This window comes from Carettochelys insculpta, chromosome 22 (assembly GCF_033958435.1).
Source record: "Carettochelys insculpta isolate YL-2023 chromosome 22, ASM3395843v1, whole genome shotgun sequence".
Classification (NCBI taxonomy): Eukaryota; Metazoa; Chordata; order Testudines; family Carettochelyidae; genus Carettochelys; species Carettochelys insculpta.
This window is the reverse complement of record NC_134158.1, coordinates 19,563,019-19,579,258: the sequence shown is the minus strand read 5'-3', so window position 1 is coordinate 19,579,258 and position 16,240 is coordinate 19,563,019. Positions and strand designations below refer to the sequence as shown.

General features: G+C 56.4%; 1 protein-coding gene across 2 annotated transcripts; it reads left to right on the top strand.

Moving 5' to 3' along the window:
* The first annotated feature begins 63 nt into the window (after nucleotides 1–63).
* On the top strand, nucleotides 64–15,245 carry SIRT2 (sirtuin 2). Of its 2 annotated transcripts, XM_075017748.1 has the most exons (16): nucleotides 68–190; nucleotides 770–816; nucleotides 1,569–1,617; nucleotides 3,127–3,243; nucleotides 4,034–4,075; nucleotides 5,583–5,689; nucleotides 6,377–6,433; nucleotides 8,229–8,297; nucleotides 8,685–8,814; nucleotides 9,486–9,545; nucleotides 12,135–12,190; nucleotides 12,786–12,862; nucleotides 12,945–12,996; nucleotides 13,347–13,414; nucleotides 13,837–13,903; nucleotides 14,486–15,245. In XM_075017748.1, exons 1-16 carry the CDS (start codon nucleotides 175–177, stop codon nucleotides 14,672–14,674), a joined length of 1,203 nt encoding a protein of 400 aa, XP_074873849.1. In that variant the 5' UTR covers nucleotides 68–174; the 3' UTR covers nucleotides 14,675–15,245. The 2 variants fall into 2 exon arrangements, with proteins under 2 accessions (XP_074873850.1, XP_074873849.1); XM_075017749.1 differs by lacking the exon at nucleotides 9,486–9,545 and having other exon boundaries at nucleotides 64–190.
* Nucleotides 15,246–16,240: the final 995 nt, after the last annotated feature.

The following is a 16,240-nucleotide window of genomic DNA, read 5'->3' as shown; positions in this document are numbered from 1 at the left end:
GGGCACGCCGGGAACTCCGCCAGGGCCGGCCGCGGGGCAGGCTGGGAGCAGGGCGGCCGCGGGGCGCCTTGGGATTTGTAGTTCCGCCGAGTGGGGCGGATCCGTTCCCGAGCCGTCGTCGGGCCTGGCGGAGCCGAGCGGACCGAGCACCGGGGCAGCCCCGCGCCGGGATCTATGGCCGAGCGGGACGGTAAATAGCAGAGAAATCGTCCCGCGAGTCCCTGGGTCCCGCCCTTCCATGAGGGCTTCTGCCCCCCAGTCACTGGGGTCCCCCGTTCCCAGGGGCTCTGCCCCCCCAACCCCCAGTCACTGGGGTCCCCCGTTCCCAGGGGCTCTGCCCCCCCAACCCTCAGTCACCGGGGTCCCCCGTTCCCTGGGGCTCTGCCCCCCCACCCCCAGTCACTGGGGTCCCCCGTTCCCGGGGGCTCTGCCCCCCCACCCCCCCGTTCCCGGGGGCTTCTGTCCCCCCACCCCCAGTCACTGGGGTCCCCCGTTCCCAGGGGCTTCTGCCCCCCCACCCCCAGTCACCGGGGTCCCTCGTTCCCGGGGGCTCTGCCCCCCCCACCCCCAATCACTGGGGTCCCCCATTTCCTAGTGGCTTCTGCCCACCAACCCCCAGTCACTGGGGTCCCCCATTTCCCATGGGCTCCTGTTTCCCTGCTTTTCGCCTCCCCAAGAATCCCCCTTCTTTCGGGGGCGCCTTGTCCCACATCACCAGTGCCCCTGAAGCCCCTGTCTGACCGCCTTTTTTCCTTCCCTGCTGCTGCAGCGGCGGCTGCCGGAGGAGTTGAGGCTGAGAGGGGCTCGGACTCGCCTGTAAGTATGGAGGGGTATTTGGGGGGTGGAGGGTGTATGTGGAAGCCCTCTTCAGGGAGAAACTGGGGTACCCTTTTGCATGGGGTGGGAGAGGGACTTGCCTAGGCCCTGGGCAAACCCATTGGCAGCCAAGGGACAACTCATCAGGTCTCAGCTAAGGCTTTCCTTCCCTCTGCCCTATTGTCCTCATTCCCCTCCCACCTGTTCCTTAGGACGCAGCCCCAGGTGGCTTTCAAGACCCTGGGGAGAGTCTGACCCCACAGCAGCTGTTGAGCCAATTGTGCCTTCCGTTTGTGGCATGACAGAGTTTGGTTCTGATCTCCAAGTCCTTTTCTGGTGATGTACCACCAAAGCGTGCTTCCTTCTGGAGCCTGGCTAGCCCAGGAATCCTGATCCCCCCTACAGCACCCTGCTTTTAACTCACTTTACCCAGATCCTTTCCCAGAGTCGGGAATCAAACCCAAGAGTCCAAACATCCCCGCCCCTCATTCCCACTCCAATCACTTAGACAGTGTTAGAGATCCCAGGAGTCCTGAGTTGTCTTCCACCTCTGTGCTTCAGCCGGGGACTATGCTTCTTTTCTGGACTAAAACCCAGGAGTCCTGGCTCTCTTCTTTGTTCCACTCCCCAGAAGATCCTGCCCCAGACTGAGGCGTTTCTCACAGTAGCCAGGAAACGCAGAAGACAGCCCTGTGTTCACTCTGGCTTAGTTCACTGACAGACCTTCCAATGGATATTTTTCTGTTATTCAGGGCTCTGAGTCTGACTCAGAAAACGGCAGCGCTTCTGGCGAGTCTGAAAGTAGGTGACTTGTGCTACATTAATGTAGGAGATGGGATGGGGAGTGTGGGGTGGGCAAGTGGCATGGGGTCCCCTTGTGATACAGAGGGAATGGACTATGTATAGACACCTAGAGAGAGCCTGGCACAGCCACCTGGATCTATTCCTTCCTTTAGGGTAGTGGCTGAGGGGGCTCGAATGCATCAGGTGGTTAGTCGCAGAATCCTAGGGCTGGAAGAGACCTCAGGAGGTCATCTAGTCCAGCCCCCTGCTTCAAGCAGGATTAACCCCCACTAAGTCATCCCAGCCAGGACCTTGTCCAGCTGGGACTTAAAATCCTCAAGGGATGGAGAATCCACCATCTCTCTAGGCAACGCATTCCAATGTGTTGTATTAGCATGAATAGGGCATTAGAGCAGCTCTTTCTCTCCAGGCTTCGAGGTGAAAACTGGCCTGTGGCTGGAATTGGGAATGAATCATGTTTATCAATCGTGCTTTCAGGTCCCTGTCACTGGTGCTTCTGATGCCTCACCATTTTTAATATATTTGTCCTCATAACTCCCTGGGAAGCAGCACAATGCCCCAGATGGGGAAACTGAGGCTAGTCCAGCGACACCAGCATTGCCAAGGATGTTAACTAAACCAACAAATGTCTTTTTCTGGTGGCCCAGCTGTGTCTGCAGTGTGGCTTTGGCTGAGCTCAGCAGCGTCATCTCTGAGGGTGCACACCCCTAGCAGACTGACAGGGCTGTCCCTAGGGGGGCCCCAGGGCCTGTGGCAATCCTGTCTTGCCCGAGGGCCTGTCCCACCCCCACTTCACCATGGCTGCTGCCCCACCCCTGATAATCCCCCAGGCTGCCCTGGGCCCTGCGGGGTAACCTGCGTTTGAGGGAACATTCCATCCATCGGACAGTTGGGGCGGCTGACATGGGGCCACCTGGACCCATCCTCTGGACTGGGTGGCTCTGCTGGTCAAGCCGTGTGGTGGGGGACGGGGGGGGGACAGACGAACACGACTTCCTAACATACGCCAGGGTCAAGCAACTTGCCCAACGAGTCAGTTACAGAGCTGTGACTTGAAACGTGAACAATGGGCTTTGCTTCCTCCCTTACGTAGCATCTTCAAGGGTTTTCTCAATATTACCGGATCTTCAAAATTACCACCGCTCGGTCCCCCCGAGACTGGGAAAGGGGGAATTCCTGTGGGGGAAACTGAGGCACGGGGGAAATGACTTGCCCCAGGATGCTCAGCAGTTCATGGAGGAGCTGGGATTAGAACCCAGGCATTCTGGCTCTCAGCTCCCTTGCACTAACCACTAGCCCCCATCCCTTCCCATAACTGGGAATAGAGTCCAGGAATCCTGCCCCCCACTTCTTTGCAGGGCTGGAAACAGAATGCAGACATTTTAGCTTCCAGCCCCCTCCTTCTATAGCCACTAGCTCCTGCTCCCTTCCCCCAGCTGGGACCGGGCCCCAGGAATCCTGGCTCCTAGGGGACCATGGTAGCTAACAATGTCCTCTCCCTTTCAGTGGATTTCCTGCGAAACCTCCTGTCCCGGACACTGGGCCTGGGCAGCGAGAAGCCGGAGAAGGTGCTGGACGAGCTGACGTTGGATGGTGTGAGCCGCTTCATGCACAGCGAGAAGTGTAAGCTGGTTCCCCTTCTCAGGCGGCAGCTGCTCAGAGAGTGAGCCAAGGAGACAATCCTGCGCTGGGGAGAGGCAGTGGGCCAGAGGGCCTGCCTAGGGGAGGCATGAAACTGACTAGGCATGTGGCAGGGACTCCATGCGGGTGTAACTTACAAGCAGAAGAACAGGTCTGACTTACCCATTCAAACATGCTTTCCCATTTGTGCCTGTTCTGTGCTGCTGGGAGGGATCCAGTCTCCATGGGCCTGATACACATTTGCTACCTCCTCACTTGAAGCTAGGTTGACATGGGTGGGGAGGTGGCTTTAAACCTCCCTTGCACCTCTTGTATTCAGGGCCCTGGCCTAAGTTAGAGCTGCCTCGGGGCTGCTCTATTGAGTGTTTGCTTCCCATGGTGCCCGTGAAGCAGAGAACTGCCATACTGCGGTGTGCTCTGGCTGCCCTGTCCACCTCCGCTGGGGGCTGGGAGTGGGGCTGTATGCCAACTTGAGAGTCCCCTGCCTGGGGATATTCTTAGAGGTCTGCCCCTTCCAGGAACAGCATACAGGGGCCTTCGTGGAACTGCAGATCTGGTCCTGGCCCAGCAGTGAAGGGGCATGCAAGGAACACAAGTGTTTTTTTTCTGGATCTTTGAGCATGTGAACCTCTACAAATTGGGCCATTGGGGTGAGGAGGCTGCGGTAATGCCTGCCAACCTCCCCGCCTGCCCAGAAGTGCCGAGAGCATGCGGCTGTTTCCCATGGGGATGTCAGGGGTCAGATTCAATGCTTCCCTGTCTTATTTTCCAGGCAAGAACATCATCTGCATGGTGGGTGCTGGGATCTCAACCTGTAAGTACAGCAGCAGGCGCTGTGGAGTTTGGTCATTTGTGTTGAGAAGAAACCAGTGCGTAGCAATAATCAAGGGGTTCTGACAAATGCTCTGTTTCTCCTAGTGTTTCTGTGGCACCTTTTGCAGCTGTTTATAAGCTGCAGCTGAAATGCATCTGCCTCTGGGGTGGAACGTGGCAGCTGTGTATACAGCCATCGCTCTGCTTTTCTACAGAAATGCATCCAGCTCTGCTTGAGTTTGGCAGCCGTTTATATTCAGCAGGGGAAGGGGTCCTCTATCCGCTACTGAGACACGTATCAGAGAGGTAGCTGTGTTAGTCTGTATCCTTGAGAACAACATAAAGTCCTGTGGCATCTTATAGACTAACAGATACTTTAGAGCATAAGCTTTCATGGGGAAAGACCCGCCTCATCAGATGCATGAGTGGGGGGGTGGCTTCGGAGGGGGTGGGGTCCCAGTAAGAGGGAGAGCCAGAACTGACAAGGTCTAACAGAAGAGACCTTTTCAGCTCTGGCCCTCCCTTTTACTGGGACCCCCTCTTTAAATACTCTTCTGAACCCCCCGCCCCCCATGCATCTGGTGAAGCGGGTCTTTGCCCACAAAAGCTTATGCTCCAAAACACCTGTTAGTCTATAAGGTGCCACAGGACTTCGTGTTGTACTGAGACATGGCCGCCTCTGGAGTTGGAGCACAGCATCTCTGTATGCAGGGATCATGCATTCACCACTGAGGTGCCGCTGCATCTGGGGTGGAGCGTGACAGCTGCACAGCAGGGTAGGAAAGGAAGCGAAGAAGAATCCTGTCTTTGATTGAAACTGCAGCAGAATGGCAGGGAGGCAGGAAGGGATGATGCGGGCTGAAATTTGACCAGAATGCTCAGTCTTGTTGGGCAGAAGGGAGGGGACAGTACGCTGGGACTTTGAACGACTGTTAACATTTGGGACCTTTGTTTAAGTCTGGCTCAAAAGACTGTTCCTCTGGTATTACAGCGCCCCCTGCTGGGCAGTGGCGGAGCAGTTAGTGGGGTGCGCTGCACCCCTAAACAGCAATGAAAGGGTCCTGTGGCACCTTATAGACGAACAGAAAAGTTTTGAGCATGGGCTTTCGTGAGCACAGAAACAGACTTTTCTGTTTGTCTGTAAGGTGCCACAGGACCCTTCGTTGCTGTTACAGATCCAGACTAACACGGCTACCCCTCCGCTACTGCACACCTAAACATGTGCCAGGCTCCTGGGTTGTAAGACCCAGCGCTGAGGTCAGTGGTGCGGAGCTTTAGGAAGTGTCTATGGCAGGTGGACAGCCACTTAGCATGGAGCAGACTTACATCTCTCCTGACCCGGACTGGGCTCATGTAAAAGTGGATTCTGTGGGGACTTGAGATCAGCCAAAAAGTCCCCCAAGTCCTGGTCAAGAATCCGGAAGGGAACGTCCCTGTGTCTTCCCCACCCCTGAGGTATCCTCAGCATTTGGGTGGGTTTCCTGATGGCGTCACTTTATGTCCCTTAGCCGCGGGGATCCCAGACTTCCGCTCGCCCGGCACAGGGCTCTACGCCAACCTGCAGAGCTACAACCTGCCGTACCCTGAAGCCATCTTCGAAATCAACTACTTCAAGGTAGCACCCCAAGGTTCTTCCTTAGGGAGCCACCGTTGCCTGGTGCACCACCTAAGCCGTCCCTTTGAGCACTTCCTAAAGAATTCCCCTCCATTATCAACCTGTACAGATGCCTCCTCTTCTGGTCCAGGCCTGGTCAGAGCTGGGTCCTGGATCACAAAGAGATTGGGGTTAAAACCATGCCCAGGACATTCACCAAACAACTCCTGTTTTTAATCTTCAGCGATACCGTCACAGCTTAACCTCAGGGTACAAGCCTGTGGCCCTGGCCTCCTATCTCTAGCTGACGGGCTGAACCAGCCTCCTATTTGCTTGAGGCACAGGCAGCGTGGCCCCAAGGGAGGGCTGAGTACTGTTCGCGCCCCACCAGAACCCACGGCAGAGCACCCACCTGTGATGCAGGGGTGGATGAAGCCGGAATGCCAGTGATCCGGGAGTTGCACTTGTCTGGCACAGAAGGGGGAGCAGAGTTCAAATGTGGGGCCCAGGAAGAACTCCCAGAACTTCCCCCTCCCTGCTTGGGGGCCTGATCCTGTGCAATGTTTGTCAAACCGCCCAGCTGGGGGCCCTGCTCGGTGAAGAATAATCTGCGGTGGGCAGGGGGAGACACACCCAGGATCTGTTCGTAATCTGTCAACCAAATGTAACGCCCACCCCACCAACGATCATGTCCTTTTCTTCCCCCAGCAACACCCTGAGCCGTTCTTTGCCCTCGCCAGGGAGCTGTATCCAGGGCAGTTTAAGGTAAATGCAGCCTGAGCTCTCGGATGCCCTTTGCTTTCTAGAGCAGGGCTGAGCAAACCTTTTGCAAAGGGCCCTACTCTTTGTCCCTCCAGAGCCCCAGCAGCGAGCAGAGGTCTCCTGGAGATAATACGCCGTGCGCCCAGGGTGGCTGTGGGGTGGGGGAGGCAGTGGAGTGGTGGGGGAGGGAGGCCAGTAGTGTCGTGTCCCCCTTATGAAATTTCTCTCTCTCGCACACGCACGTGCACACGCGCACACACACACGGGCTAGGACATCACGGGCATCAGGTTAAGCAGGCTTGTGCTGGCTGGGGTCCCTCACACACTCCCTGCCTGGCACAACTGGGGCTCACCCCGTCCCTGCTGAGAGCTGCCTTAGCCTCTGCGTCCCCCTTCCCGGCTCCCCCCATGCCCAGCACTTCCACCTCCCCCGCCCAGCCTCTCCTTGTGGAGCATCTAGAGAAGCTTAGGCAAAGTTGGCTGTAAAGTTCAGGGCTCCCTCCCTGGGTGGGGGGAACCAGCAGCATGGACAGGTCAGGCTGGGGCAAGGCGGGAGCGGAGCAGCAGCTCGCCTACCCTTGGCTCACTCTTCTCCCTCGCTGCCTCCGGTGCAGGTTGTGGGCTGCTCAGCAGTGGCCTTCTGGTGCCCCAGCTAGCGCGGCAAGCTCAGGGCACGTGCAGGGCAAGCGACTGCAGTAGCTCACACACGGCCAGCTTGGGCTTCTCCACCGGGGTGAAGGGGACAGGGCTGGGGAGGCAGGATGGGCGGGAGCCAGCGCAGGCCATGGGGCAGGGAGGCCAATCATGCTATGCCCCCCCCTTATGAAATTAGGGCACCACTGTTCTAGAGCAGGGGTCAGCAGCCTTTCCGAGGTGGAGAGCTGAAAATTGGCCTCTTGGCTTCTGTAGGGCCCAAGGGCTGGTGATACTTTTTAAAGCCACTAATAGTCCTATTTGCAACAGCTTCGTTAATAAATAAATGCAGGTGCCGAGCTTCCCCGTGTAGGGGGTGGTGGGGTGCATTAGCCGGTCTTTTGCTAGTCCACAGGCGGCCTGGCTTTGAGGAAGCTCCCAGCTGCGTGGGGGAGGAGCTGAGCTCCCCCCTGCGTGCCGCTGAAAATCGGCTCATGTGCCGCTCTTGGCATCTGTGCCAGGAGTTACTGAGCCCGGTTCTAGAGCATCTTGATACAGAAGTTCTGCAGCGCTATGACCCAGAGCTCCTGGGTTCGTTCCTTTTTCCAGGCGAGGGAAGGGCTCTGGTGGCTAGAGCAGGGCACTGGGGCTCCAGTTCCTGGTACCGGGGTGGCAGCGTGTTTGGGAATAGGAGAGTCACTGTCGTAAAGGGGCAGATGAAAAGGCCGACCTGTCCTGGTATTCACACACACCCAGACACGTGCGTCCTGCTGCAGATCAGACCACTGGGAAGTAGCCGGGAGTCTGCTCTCTGCACCCGCAAGCACTGCCTTAGCTGCAGATCAGAGTGCTCTCTCCCCCGGGCTGTGTCGCGTCCTAGGCTGGTGTTCCCTGCCATCCTGGATCAGAGAGGGGAGCCCTACTGGCCTGTCTGTGTTTCCCCACTGATCACGTCAACACGCCAGTCTGAGGATGTCCAGACGCTGACCTGCTGCAAGGTGTAAATCTCCCCCCTTAGTATGCACCTCCCTGGGCAGTCCTAAGCCATGGGGTGAGATTACTTCCTCCCCCCATAAGCTGGGGATCCACTGATGTTAATAAAAGGCAGGGAGAGCTGCTCTTCGTACCAGAGAATTCTCAACGCTGTTCCTCTGCTCCGCTCCAGCCCACCGTGTGCCACTACTTCATCCGGCTGCTGAAGGAGAAGGGTTTGCTGCTGCGCTGTTACACTCAGGTGGGTGACCCCCTGGAAGGCCCTGCGAGGTGTGGGGAGGGCTGGGGGGTTAATACACGTTACAAGCTGGGATTCCCAGTGCTGGGGAGGAGGCACCGTCCCACTGCATTCCAGCAACAGACCCGCTGACTCCTTCCCCAGGGTTCAGGAGCCTCCCTGCCGCTCTCCAGCCCAGATGGGCTACTTGCTGCTGTCCCGCCAGTCAGTCCCAGGGGAGGCTGGGCCCAGCATGCTGTGATTTGGGGCGAAGGGGAGGATCTACGGGAGGGCATTCAGTGGCCTCAGCTCAGCCCAGGTGCAGTGAAACTAGGCTGGTCAGTTTCACTTCCTGGGGGCATGGTTTCCTGGCCAACCCAGCCCTGCCTGCGGGGTGTCTGTACCTTTCAGAACATTGACACGCTGGAGCGGGTGGCCGGCTTGGACCAGGAAGATTTGGTGGAAGCCCACGGCACCTTCTTCACCTCTCACTGTCTCCGCTCCTCCTGCAAGAAGCAGTACAGCCTGGACTGGATGAAAGGTATCTCCACCCCACCGCCCGGCTCTCCTTAGCTACTTCCACAGTCTTCTGAGTCCCCTGTTAACCCCCGTCCGTTCAGGGAGCTCCCTTCCCTCTGCTCCGGGGTGGTATGAGGAAGATCAGTCATCCTGAGCGTGATCGGGCTATGGCTTGGACACAGGCCTGGGTGTGAGGCTGGGGGAGGGGCTGCACCACACAAACACGTCACGAGCTGGGGGCTCTGGTTCCTGTTGGGCAGCAAATACTGCAGGACTCTGCAGCTTTCTCAGACAAACGCCTGCAGGCTTGAAGGTGAGGCAGCACTCAGGCATCTGAGGTCGGTGATGGCTGGGTCTGCTCAGTACCCATGAGGATGAGGCTGTTGTTTGCTTTCCCTTGGGGCTCTGCTGGGAGTTGGGGCCCTCAGGAACTGCCCTCCTGAGCCAGCTCAGGGGCCCATTCGGTGTGGTATTCTGATGCTGCCAGGTGTGGTGTAATCTGCCATCACGTTGGCTGCTTTCCTGCCCCGTGAAGCACTAGGAATCTGCTCGCAGAGCTTAGATCTCTTCTGGAGCTCATTCTGAGCATTTGCCCCTCTTACATGCGTTTGGTTCCCGTAAATGTGATCTGATCCCACCACCTCCAAAGCCGAGCTGAAAATCCTCCCCTGCCTGTCGTTTTCCCTCTTTCAGAAAAAATTTTCTCATCTCGAACGCCCAAGTGCAACAAATGTCAGAGTCTGGTGAAGCCAGGTAAGCGTCTGTGTCTTGCCTGGCAGTCATCCCTTCCCAGGGGATGAGACAAACCTGCTGTATGCTAGGAATTTGCACCTGTGTAGCTACATCTCTCAGGTCTATGACAAATCCACAGCCCTAAGGACACAGCTACCCTGACCTCCCTCCCTGGTGTAGCCCGTACTAGGTTGTCCACAGAATCCTTCTAGTTGACCTCTGACGGAGGTGGGTTACTGTGCTGGTGGGGGAATCCCTCCCTTTGTCATAGGTCAGGTGAGCAGTGGAGCTGCCCTTCTGTCACACTTCAAGCGTAGTCATATCCTGAGACTAGGAGCCTGGATCTCTGTCCATGTATCTCTGCCTCAGCAATGTAGATGATGATACCAGGCTGGAGGTGGGTGGTTGCCACTGCTTTGGAGGATAGGGTCATAATGCAAAATGATCTGGACAAAGTGGAGAAATGGTGTGAGGGCAGTTGGGTGAAGTTTAATAAGGACAAATGCAAAGTGCTCCACTTAGGGAGGAACAATCAGTTTCACACCCACAGAATGGGAAGCGACTGTCTGGGAATGAGTACAGCAGAAAGGGACGAGGGGTTATAGTGGACCACAAGCTAAGTTAACAGTGTGATGCTGTTGCGAATAAAAAGCCAGCGTGATTCTGGGATGCATTAACAGGAGTGTGGCGAGCAAGACACGAGAAGTCATTCATCCGCTCTACTCAGCGCTGGTTAGGCCTCAGCTGGAGGATTGTGTCCAGTTCTGGGCGCTGCATTTCAAGAAGGATTTGGAGAAGGCCCAGAGAAGAGCAACAAGACTGGTTAAAGGTCTAGTGAGCAGAAGTGATGAGGGAAGACTGAAAGAACTGGGCTTGTTCAGTTCAGAAGGTTGGAAGGGGACATGATAGCAGTTTTCAAGTACTTCAGAGTGTTCCAAGGAGGAGAGAGAACTGTTCTCCTGGGCCTCTGAGAACAGGAGGAGCAGCAAGGGGCTTAAACTGCAGCAAGGGCGGTTTCGGTTGGACATTGGGGGAAAAACTTCCTGTCAGGGTGGTTAAACACTGGAATAAATTGCCCAGGGAGGTTGTGGGGTCTCCATCACTGGAGACATTTAAGAGCAGGTGAGACAGACACACATCAGGGATGGTCTAGAGACGCTGGGTGGTGCTTGGTCCAGCTGTGAGGGAGGGGACTGGACTTGATGACTTCTCGGGGTCCCTCCCAGTCCTAGTGTTCTACGATTCTGTGTAGTCTGAAGGAGCAGCTGAGCAGATAATGGTGACACTGGCGTCCTTGACTTTTGAGATCCTGTTGGCTCCAAGCAACTCCAAGGGTTAGCAAATCTGAATTAAGCCTCACCACTCCCCGGCAAAGTCATGAGGAGAGTGCTCCCTCTACCTCTGAAAATGCAGCCACCTGTAGGGCAGAGCACAGCAGGTGTTTAACAGCGTGCAGTAACGGGAGGACAGAAGGGGCGACTCCCCTATCCAACTGAAGAGGTGGGGAGGGAGAGGAGGAGGAGATGAAACTTACCCAAGTATTGTATGTTTCTGGCCAAGGACTCAGGAGCAGTCACCTGCTCTGGGGCTCCATTCCCCCAGACGGTATTTTTATCATTTGTCTTGGGTGTTCGGGCGTCACACTTGGGGTCCTCTTCCATGTTTGGGGCTCCTTTGTGCGAAGTGTTGTGGGCTTTCGTTGCTATTAGATATTTTACAGTAGCGCCTTGGGGCCCAAAGCCAGGGACTTGCCGTGGGCCAAGCCCTTGTTACGCCAGGTGCTGCACAGACCTTGGCCCAAGAGCTGTATTCACACAGAGCAGACGGGAACAGACAGGAGCTGGGGCTGAGATCCCCGGGGCCAGGTCTCTGGCATTACTGGAGACTCACTGACCTACCCTAACAGGGTGTTGTGAACAATACACGAGAAGTCATTCTTCCGCTCTACTCTGTGCTGGTCAGGCCTCAGCTGGAGTATTGTGTCCAGTTCTGGGCACCGCAGTTCGAAAAAGATGTGGAGAAACTAGAGAGGGTCCAGAAAAGAGCGACAAGAATGATTAAAGGTCTAGAGAATGTGACCTATGAAAAAATGTTGAAAGAATTGGGCTTGTTTAGTTTGGAAAAGAGAAGATTGAGGGGAGACATGATAGTGCTTTTCAGGTATCTAAAAGGGTGTCATAAGGAGGAGGGAGAAAACTTGTTCTTCTTGGCCTCTGAGGATAGAACAAGAAGCAATGGGCTTAAACTGCAGCAAGGGAGGTTTAGTTTGGACATTAGGAAAAAGTTCCTAACTGTCAGGGTGGTCAAACAGTGGAATAAGTTGCCAAGGGAAGTTGTGGACTCTCCATGGCTGGAGATATTTAAGAACAGGTTAGATAAGTGTCTGTCAGGGATGGTTTAGACAGTACTTGGTCCTGCCATGGGGGCAGGGGGCTGGACTCGATGGCCTCTCGAGGTCCCTTCCAGTCCTAGTGTTCTACGATTCCCTAACTTAGGATCCATCCCAGGGAACCTGCCGTTCCTACCCATCCCCTCCTCAGGGAGCTCCTTGCCCCGGGAGAGACACAGCCCAGGCACTGAGCAGGGTGTCTTCTCCTCTCTTCTCCCTAGATATCGTTTTCTTTGGGGAGAGCCTGCCCTCCCGTTTCTTCACGTTAATGCAGTCGGTAAGTGCCTGGAGTGGACGTGCTCCCAGGATCTGCTCCCCAGTAAAAACCTGCCTCTGTCTCCTGACGGCCTCCAGGCCAGTGGGTACATTTTGGAGACGGGGGCGAGCTGCCCCCCCAAGCAGTGGGTATCTCTGCTCAGGATACCGGGGTAGAGGGACCCGTTGTGCTGAGCTGGGACAGTAGAAGGGAGTGTGGGGAGGGAGCCTGGGTTGGGCTGGGGACTGGTAGGGAGTTAGAATGGCCCATGGATGTGATTGGGCCTAGAATTCTATAGGGCTGGGTGGGCCCGTTGCTCTGACTTGGGAGGAAATGCAAAGCTGGGTGGGAATGTGGCACCGGATGGGTCTGGGAGGGGGGCAGATTGCAAGTCTGGTTGAGTCTGTTCGTCTGGGGGGGGGCGGGAATACATGGTTGGGTGGGGCCATTGGTCTGATACAGGGCGGGGGAGTACAGGGTTGGGTGAGTCCATTGGTCTGATATGGAGGGGAATGCAGGGCTGGGTGGACTTGTTGGTCTGATTCTGCCGGGGGCGGGGGGGCGTGTTTTACCAGTCCCATGCAGTGCCCACTCCCCTCCCCCATGCTCTCCGCAGGATTTCCAGAAGGTGGATTTGCTCATCATCATGGGCACGTCGCTGCAGGTGCAGCCCTTCGCCTCCCTCGTCAGCAGGTAGGTGGTGGTCCGGGGCGGCCGCGAGGCCCCCAGCTGTGCCTTGTCCCCTTCCTGAAGCCCCTCTCCTTGTCTGATGCAGGGTGCCCACAAACACCCCGAGGCTCCTGATTAACAAGGAGAAGACGGGGCAGGTAAGGCCATGCCCAGGAGCTGTAGGTACGGCTGCCTCGTGCGGGTACCACCTGCTGGGCTCCCAGGCCAGGCAGGGTGAGGCATCCTGCTGAGCTTCCATGCTTGGCCGTGTCCTGCCAGGGAAAGGGGATGAAATGTGCGCTGGCGGTGGGTGGGAGGGAGCTGGCTGTGATTTGCCCTCCACCCAGGTTTTTTTCACCTGTCTCCCAAAATCCTGCGCGTCTGCCTGGTGATCTGCAGGAGAGGAGACGGTGGGGGGCATATAACCTTCCAATGGCCCCCAGGAAACATACGCAGCCCCCAGCCCTCTGGCTCTCCTGTCCTCACCAGTGGCCTGTCTTGTCTGCAGAGTGATCCCTTCATGTCCCTGATGGGTCTGGGCAGTGGCATGGACTTTGACTCGGAAAAGGCCTACAGGCAAGTTCCCTGGGGGTGAGGGGCCAGGGCTAGTCATACAGCCGACAGCAGAGCTGGGGATAGTGGTTAGAGCAAGTGGCTGGGACTCAGGACTCCGTCTCCAGCTCAAGGACCCTTGTGTGGAGCGGGGTGTTGCGCAGTGCTTGGAACCGGGTCTTGGGTCCCTGCCCTGGTTTGGTCACTGAGTTGCTGAGCCCCTGAGCAAGCCTCAGTTTCCCCTCTAGAAAGGAATCCCAGTGATCCTTTGCAAGGGGAGAAATCCAGGGAGGCTGAGAAAGCCCTGTCAGACCCGTGGCTGATAAGCGCTGAAGAGAGGTAGTGTGTTCTTCCAGCATCTGGGGGGAAATACTCCTGTACCCCAAAGCTGTTTAACAGCTGCTTGTTGATTTCTCCCCCTGTGGGGCTCTGCCTCCCCACCCCAGGGACGTGGCCTGGCTCGGGGACTGCGATGAAGGCTGCACAGCGCTAGCTGAGCTACTGGGCTGGAAGGTATTGACTTCTCTCCTGTGTTTTCCTGCTTCCCCGGGTCCTGGCCAAAATCTGAGCCCGGATGAGCCCGTGCAGCCTCCCTGCACTTCCCCTTGGAGCTGCTTTCCTTTTGTGCCCCAGAAGTGGCTGCATGTCAGCACTGGGCTGGCTGCATTTCCTAGGGTGAATATAGGATCCCTACAGCACCAAGCCCCAGCCCCAAACTGACTCCATCTCAGTGCTGGGTCAGGAATCCATTTATAAACAGATGCCCTGCCCCAGAGGTGGCTGCATGTTGGAGCTAGATGAAGGATCCCTGTACAAACAGCTGTCACGCCCCACCCCAGAGGCAGCTGCATCTTGGTGCCAGGTATTACGCAGCAGGGCAGAGATCCTTGGGGCTGAAAGTGCCTATTTCAAGGGTCGCAGAGTGGAAATAGAGCCCTTGAAGTTCTCTGCTTTCCTTTCCGTGGAGGGGGCCTTCCTTTCCCAGGGTGACTCGCCAGCTTCCCCTACAGCTCTGCCCCTTGCTGCCTAGCCACTGCCCTGAAGGTGGTGGTTTATTTAATTTTTTATTTATGTATGTATTTATTTATTGTGCAGAAAGAGCTAGAGGAGCTGGTGAACAAGGAGCACACAGCCATTGATGCCAGAGCAGGGCAGAGCCATGACGCTGGGGCACGCCCTTCCCCTCCCCCAGCAGGAGCCACAGCAAGGCCCTCCCGTCCCCCAGCTGCGCCAGCAGGGTCATTGCCCAAGGAGGAGGACGCCGCTGGAAGCAAAGCGGAATGATGGAGCCTGGCCCTGGCTGGCGAGGGCCATTAATTGGAGCAGAGTTGAACTTGCTGGTGCCTGGACGGTCTTTCCCTCCTAGGGGCAGCAGCCGTCTCTGATCGACGAGGGCTGGGAGCTAGGGTCACCCCACGCTTGCAGCTCGGAGGGGCGGGTGGGGGCAGGCATCTGCGATCAGAGAGGCTGGGGAAGGGCTGAGATTCAGGGGGGTTTGACTCGAGCTGCCTGTCCCCAGTGAATGGTTTCCTTGAAGATTCTGCACTAGCCACGTGGTTCGTTATTTCCCCACTGAGCTAGAACAACTGAGATCCGGGGTACGAGGGCAGCACCGGAAGGTAGAATTGCATTTCCTTCCCCAGCTGGGACTCCATTTTACTCTGCCACCCCTTTTGCTGATGTGCCAGGGCCCAAAGCTGTTTTCTCCCCACAAGCATCACTGGGTCAAATAGGAGCTGAAAACTGAATACCAGCACACTAAGCAATTTCCTCCCAGCTCGGGTTCCTCTTGGATTAATTAGCGCCGGGGGTTAAGTATCACTTGACTATTAAATTTTAGCATCTTGGAAGCAGGTTTGTGTCGGCATTTGAGTCTCTTTCCGTTGCAAAATACCTGTTTGTACAGATGCTCAGTGTTCCCTGTAAGCTGAGCACTTGGGCAGCTGCCTGGGAGAAATACAGGGGCTGCCCAGCAGATTAGCCGAGCACCCTCAGCCGGCAGCGTGGGTTTCTGCAGGTGGTGTACATCCGCTCATACTTCAGTGCGCAGAAAAAAGATTATTCTGCCCAGGGATGGGAAATGTTTGAGACAACATTGCTGGTGCTGGGGGGATATTGGCCCACAGTGCATTGGTGTGGTGTCATCCCAGACTGACTTGCTTGACTTCAAAGGATCCCGGTATAAATAGCAGCCCTGCTCCTGAGGTGGCTGCATTTCAGGGCTGAGTGAGGGATCCTGCGCAGTTACCAGGACGTACTTGAGGGCTGTAACAGAGACGTTGCCGTCCTAGTGTGAACGCCAGCAAAACAAAGCAGCAGAAATGTCGCACTTGAAAGTTTTGAGAGTCTTTGAAGTGCTACATTTCTGCTGCTTTGTTCTGTTCATGGCTGTAGCTCATCCTAAAGAGGAAGGGAAGTGAGGTTCAATGGTTAGGCAGTGGCTTATGCTAAGACTCTGGATTCAATTTCCATCTCTCAGCTGTGGGCATCCTTGGTGACCACAGTCACCCCTTAGCTGCTTCCTGCCTCAGTTTCCCCTTACACCAAATGGGGGCTGCCTCAGAGGAAGGTTAAATCCGGTGAGTCGGACTGACAAGGGTAGTAGAAGCCACGGGCAGAGCTGTCACTCAGAGACGCAATGGTGTGACTTGGGACTGAGCTCCAGCCATGGCACCCTGGTGTTCTCTGGGGCCCCTCTGAAATGATGCTGGAACAGCCAAGAGCAGAATCTGTCCCACGTCTCCTTCCCCTGTGGGACTTGGCCTGTTGGCCGTGGTGCAGCTGGGCAGCGGGATCAGGCCCGAGTCGGCGATCGCACATCGGCGGGTCAGACATGGCCCTTCGCTCTGG

Coding starts and splice junctions, on each gene's coding strand:
- SIRT2 (XM_075017748.1), top strand. Junction 3,244..4,033: donor CTTCATGCACAGCGAGAAGT/GTAAGCTGGTTC, acceptor CTTATTTTCCAG/GCAAGAACATCATCTGCATG. Junction 4,076..5,582: donor GGGTGCTGGGATCTCAACCT/GTAAGTACAGCA, acceptor TATGTCCCTTAG/CCGCGGGGATCCCAGACTTC.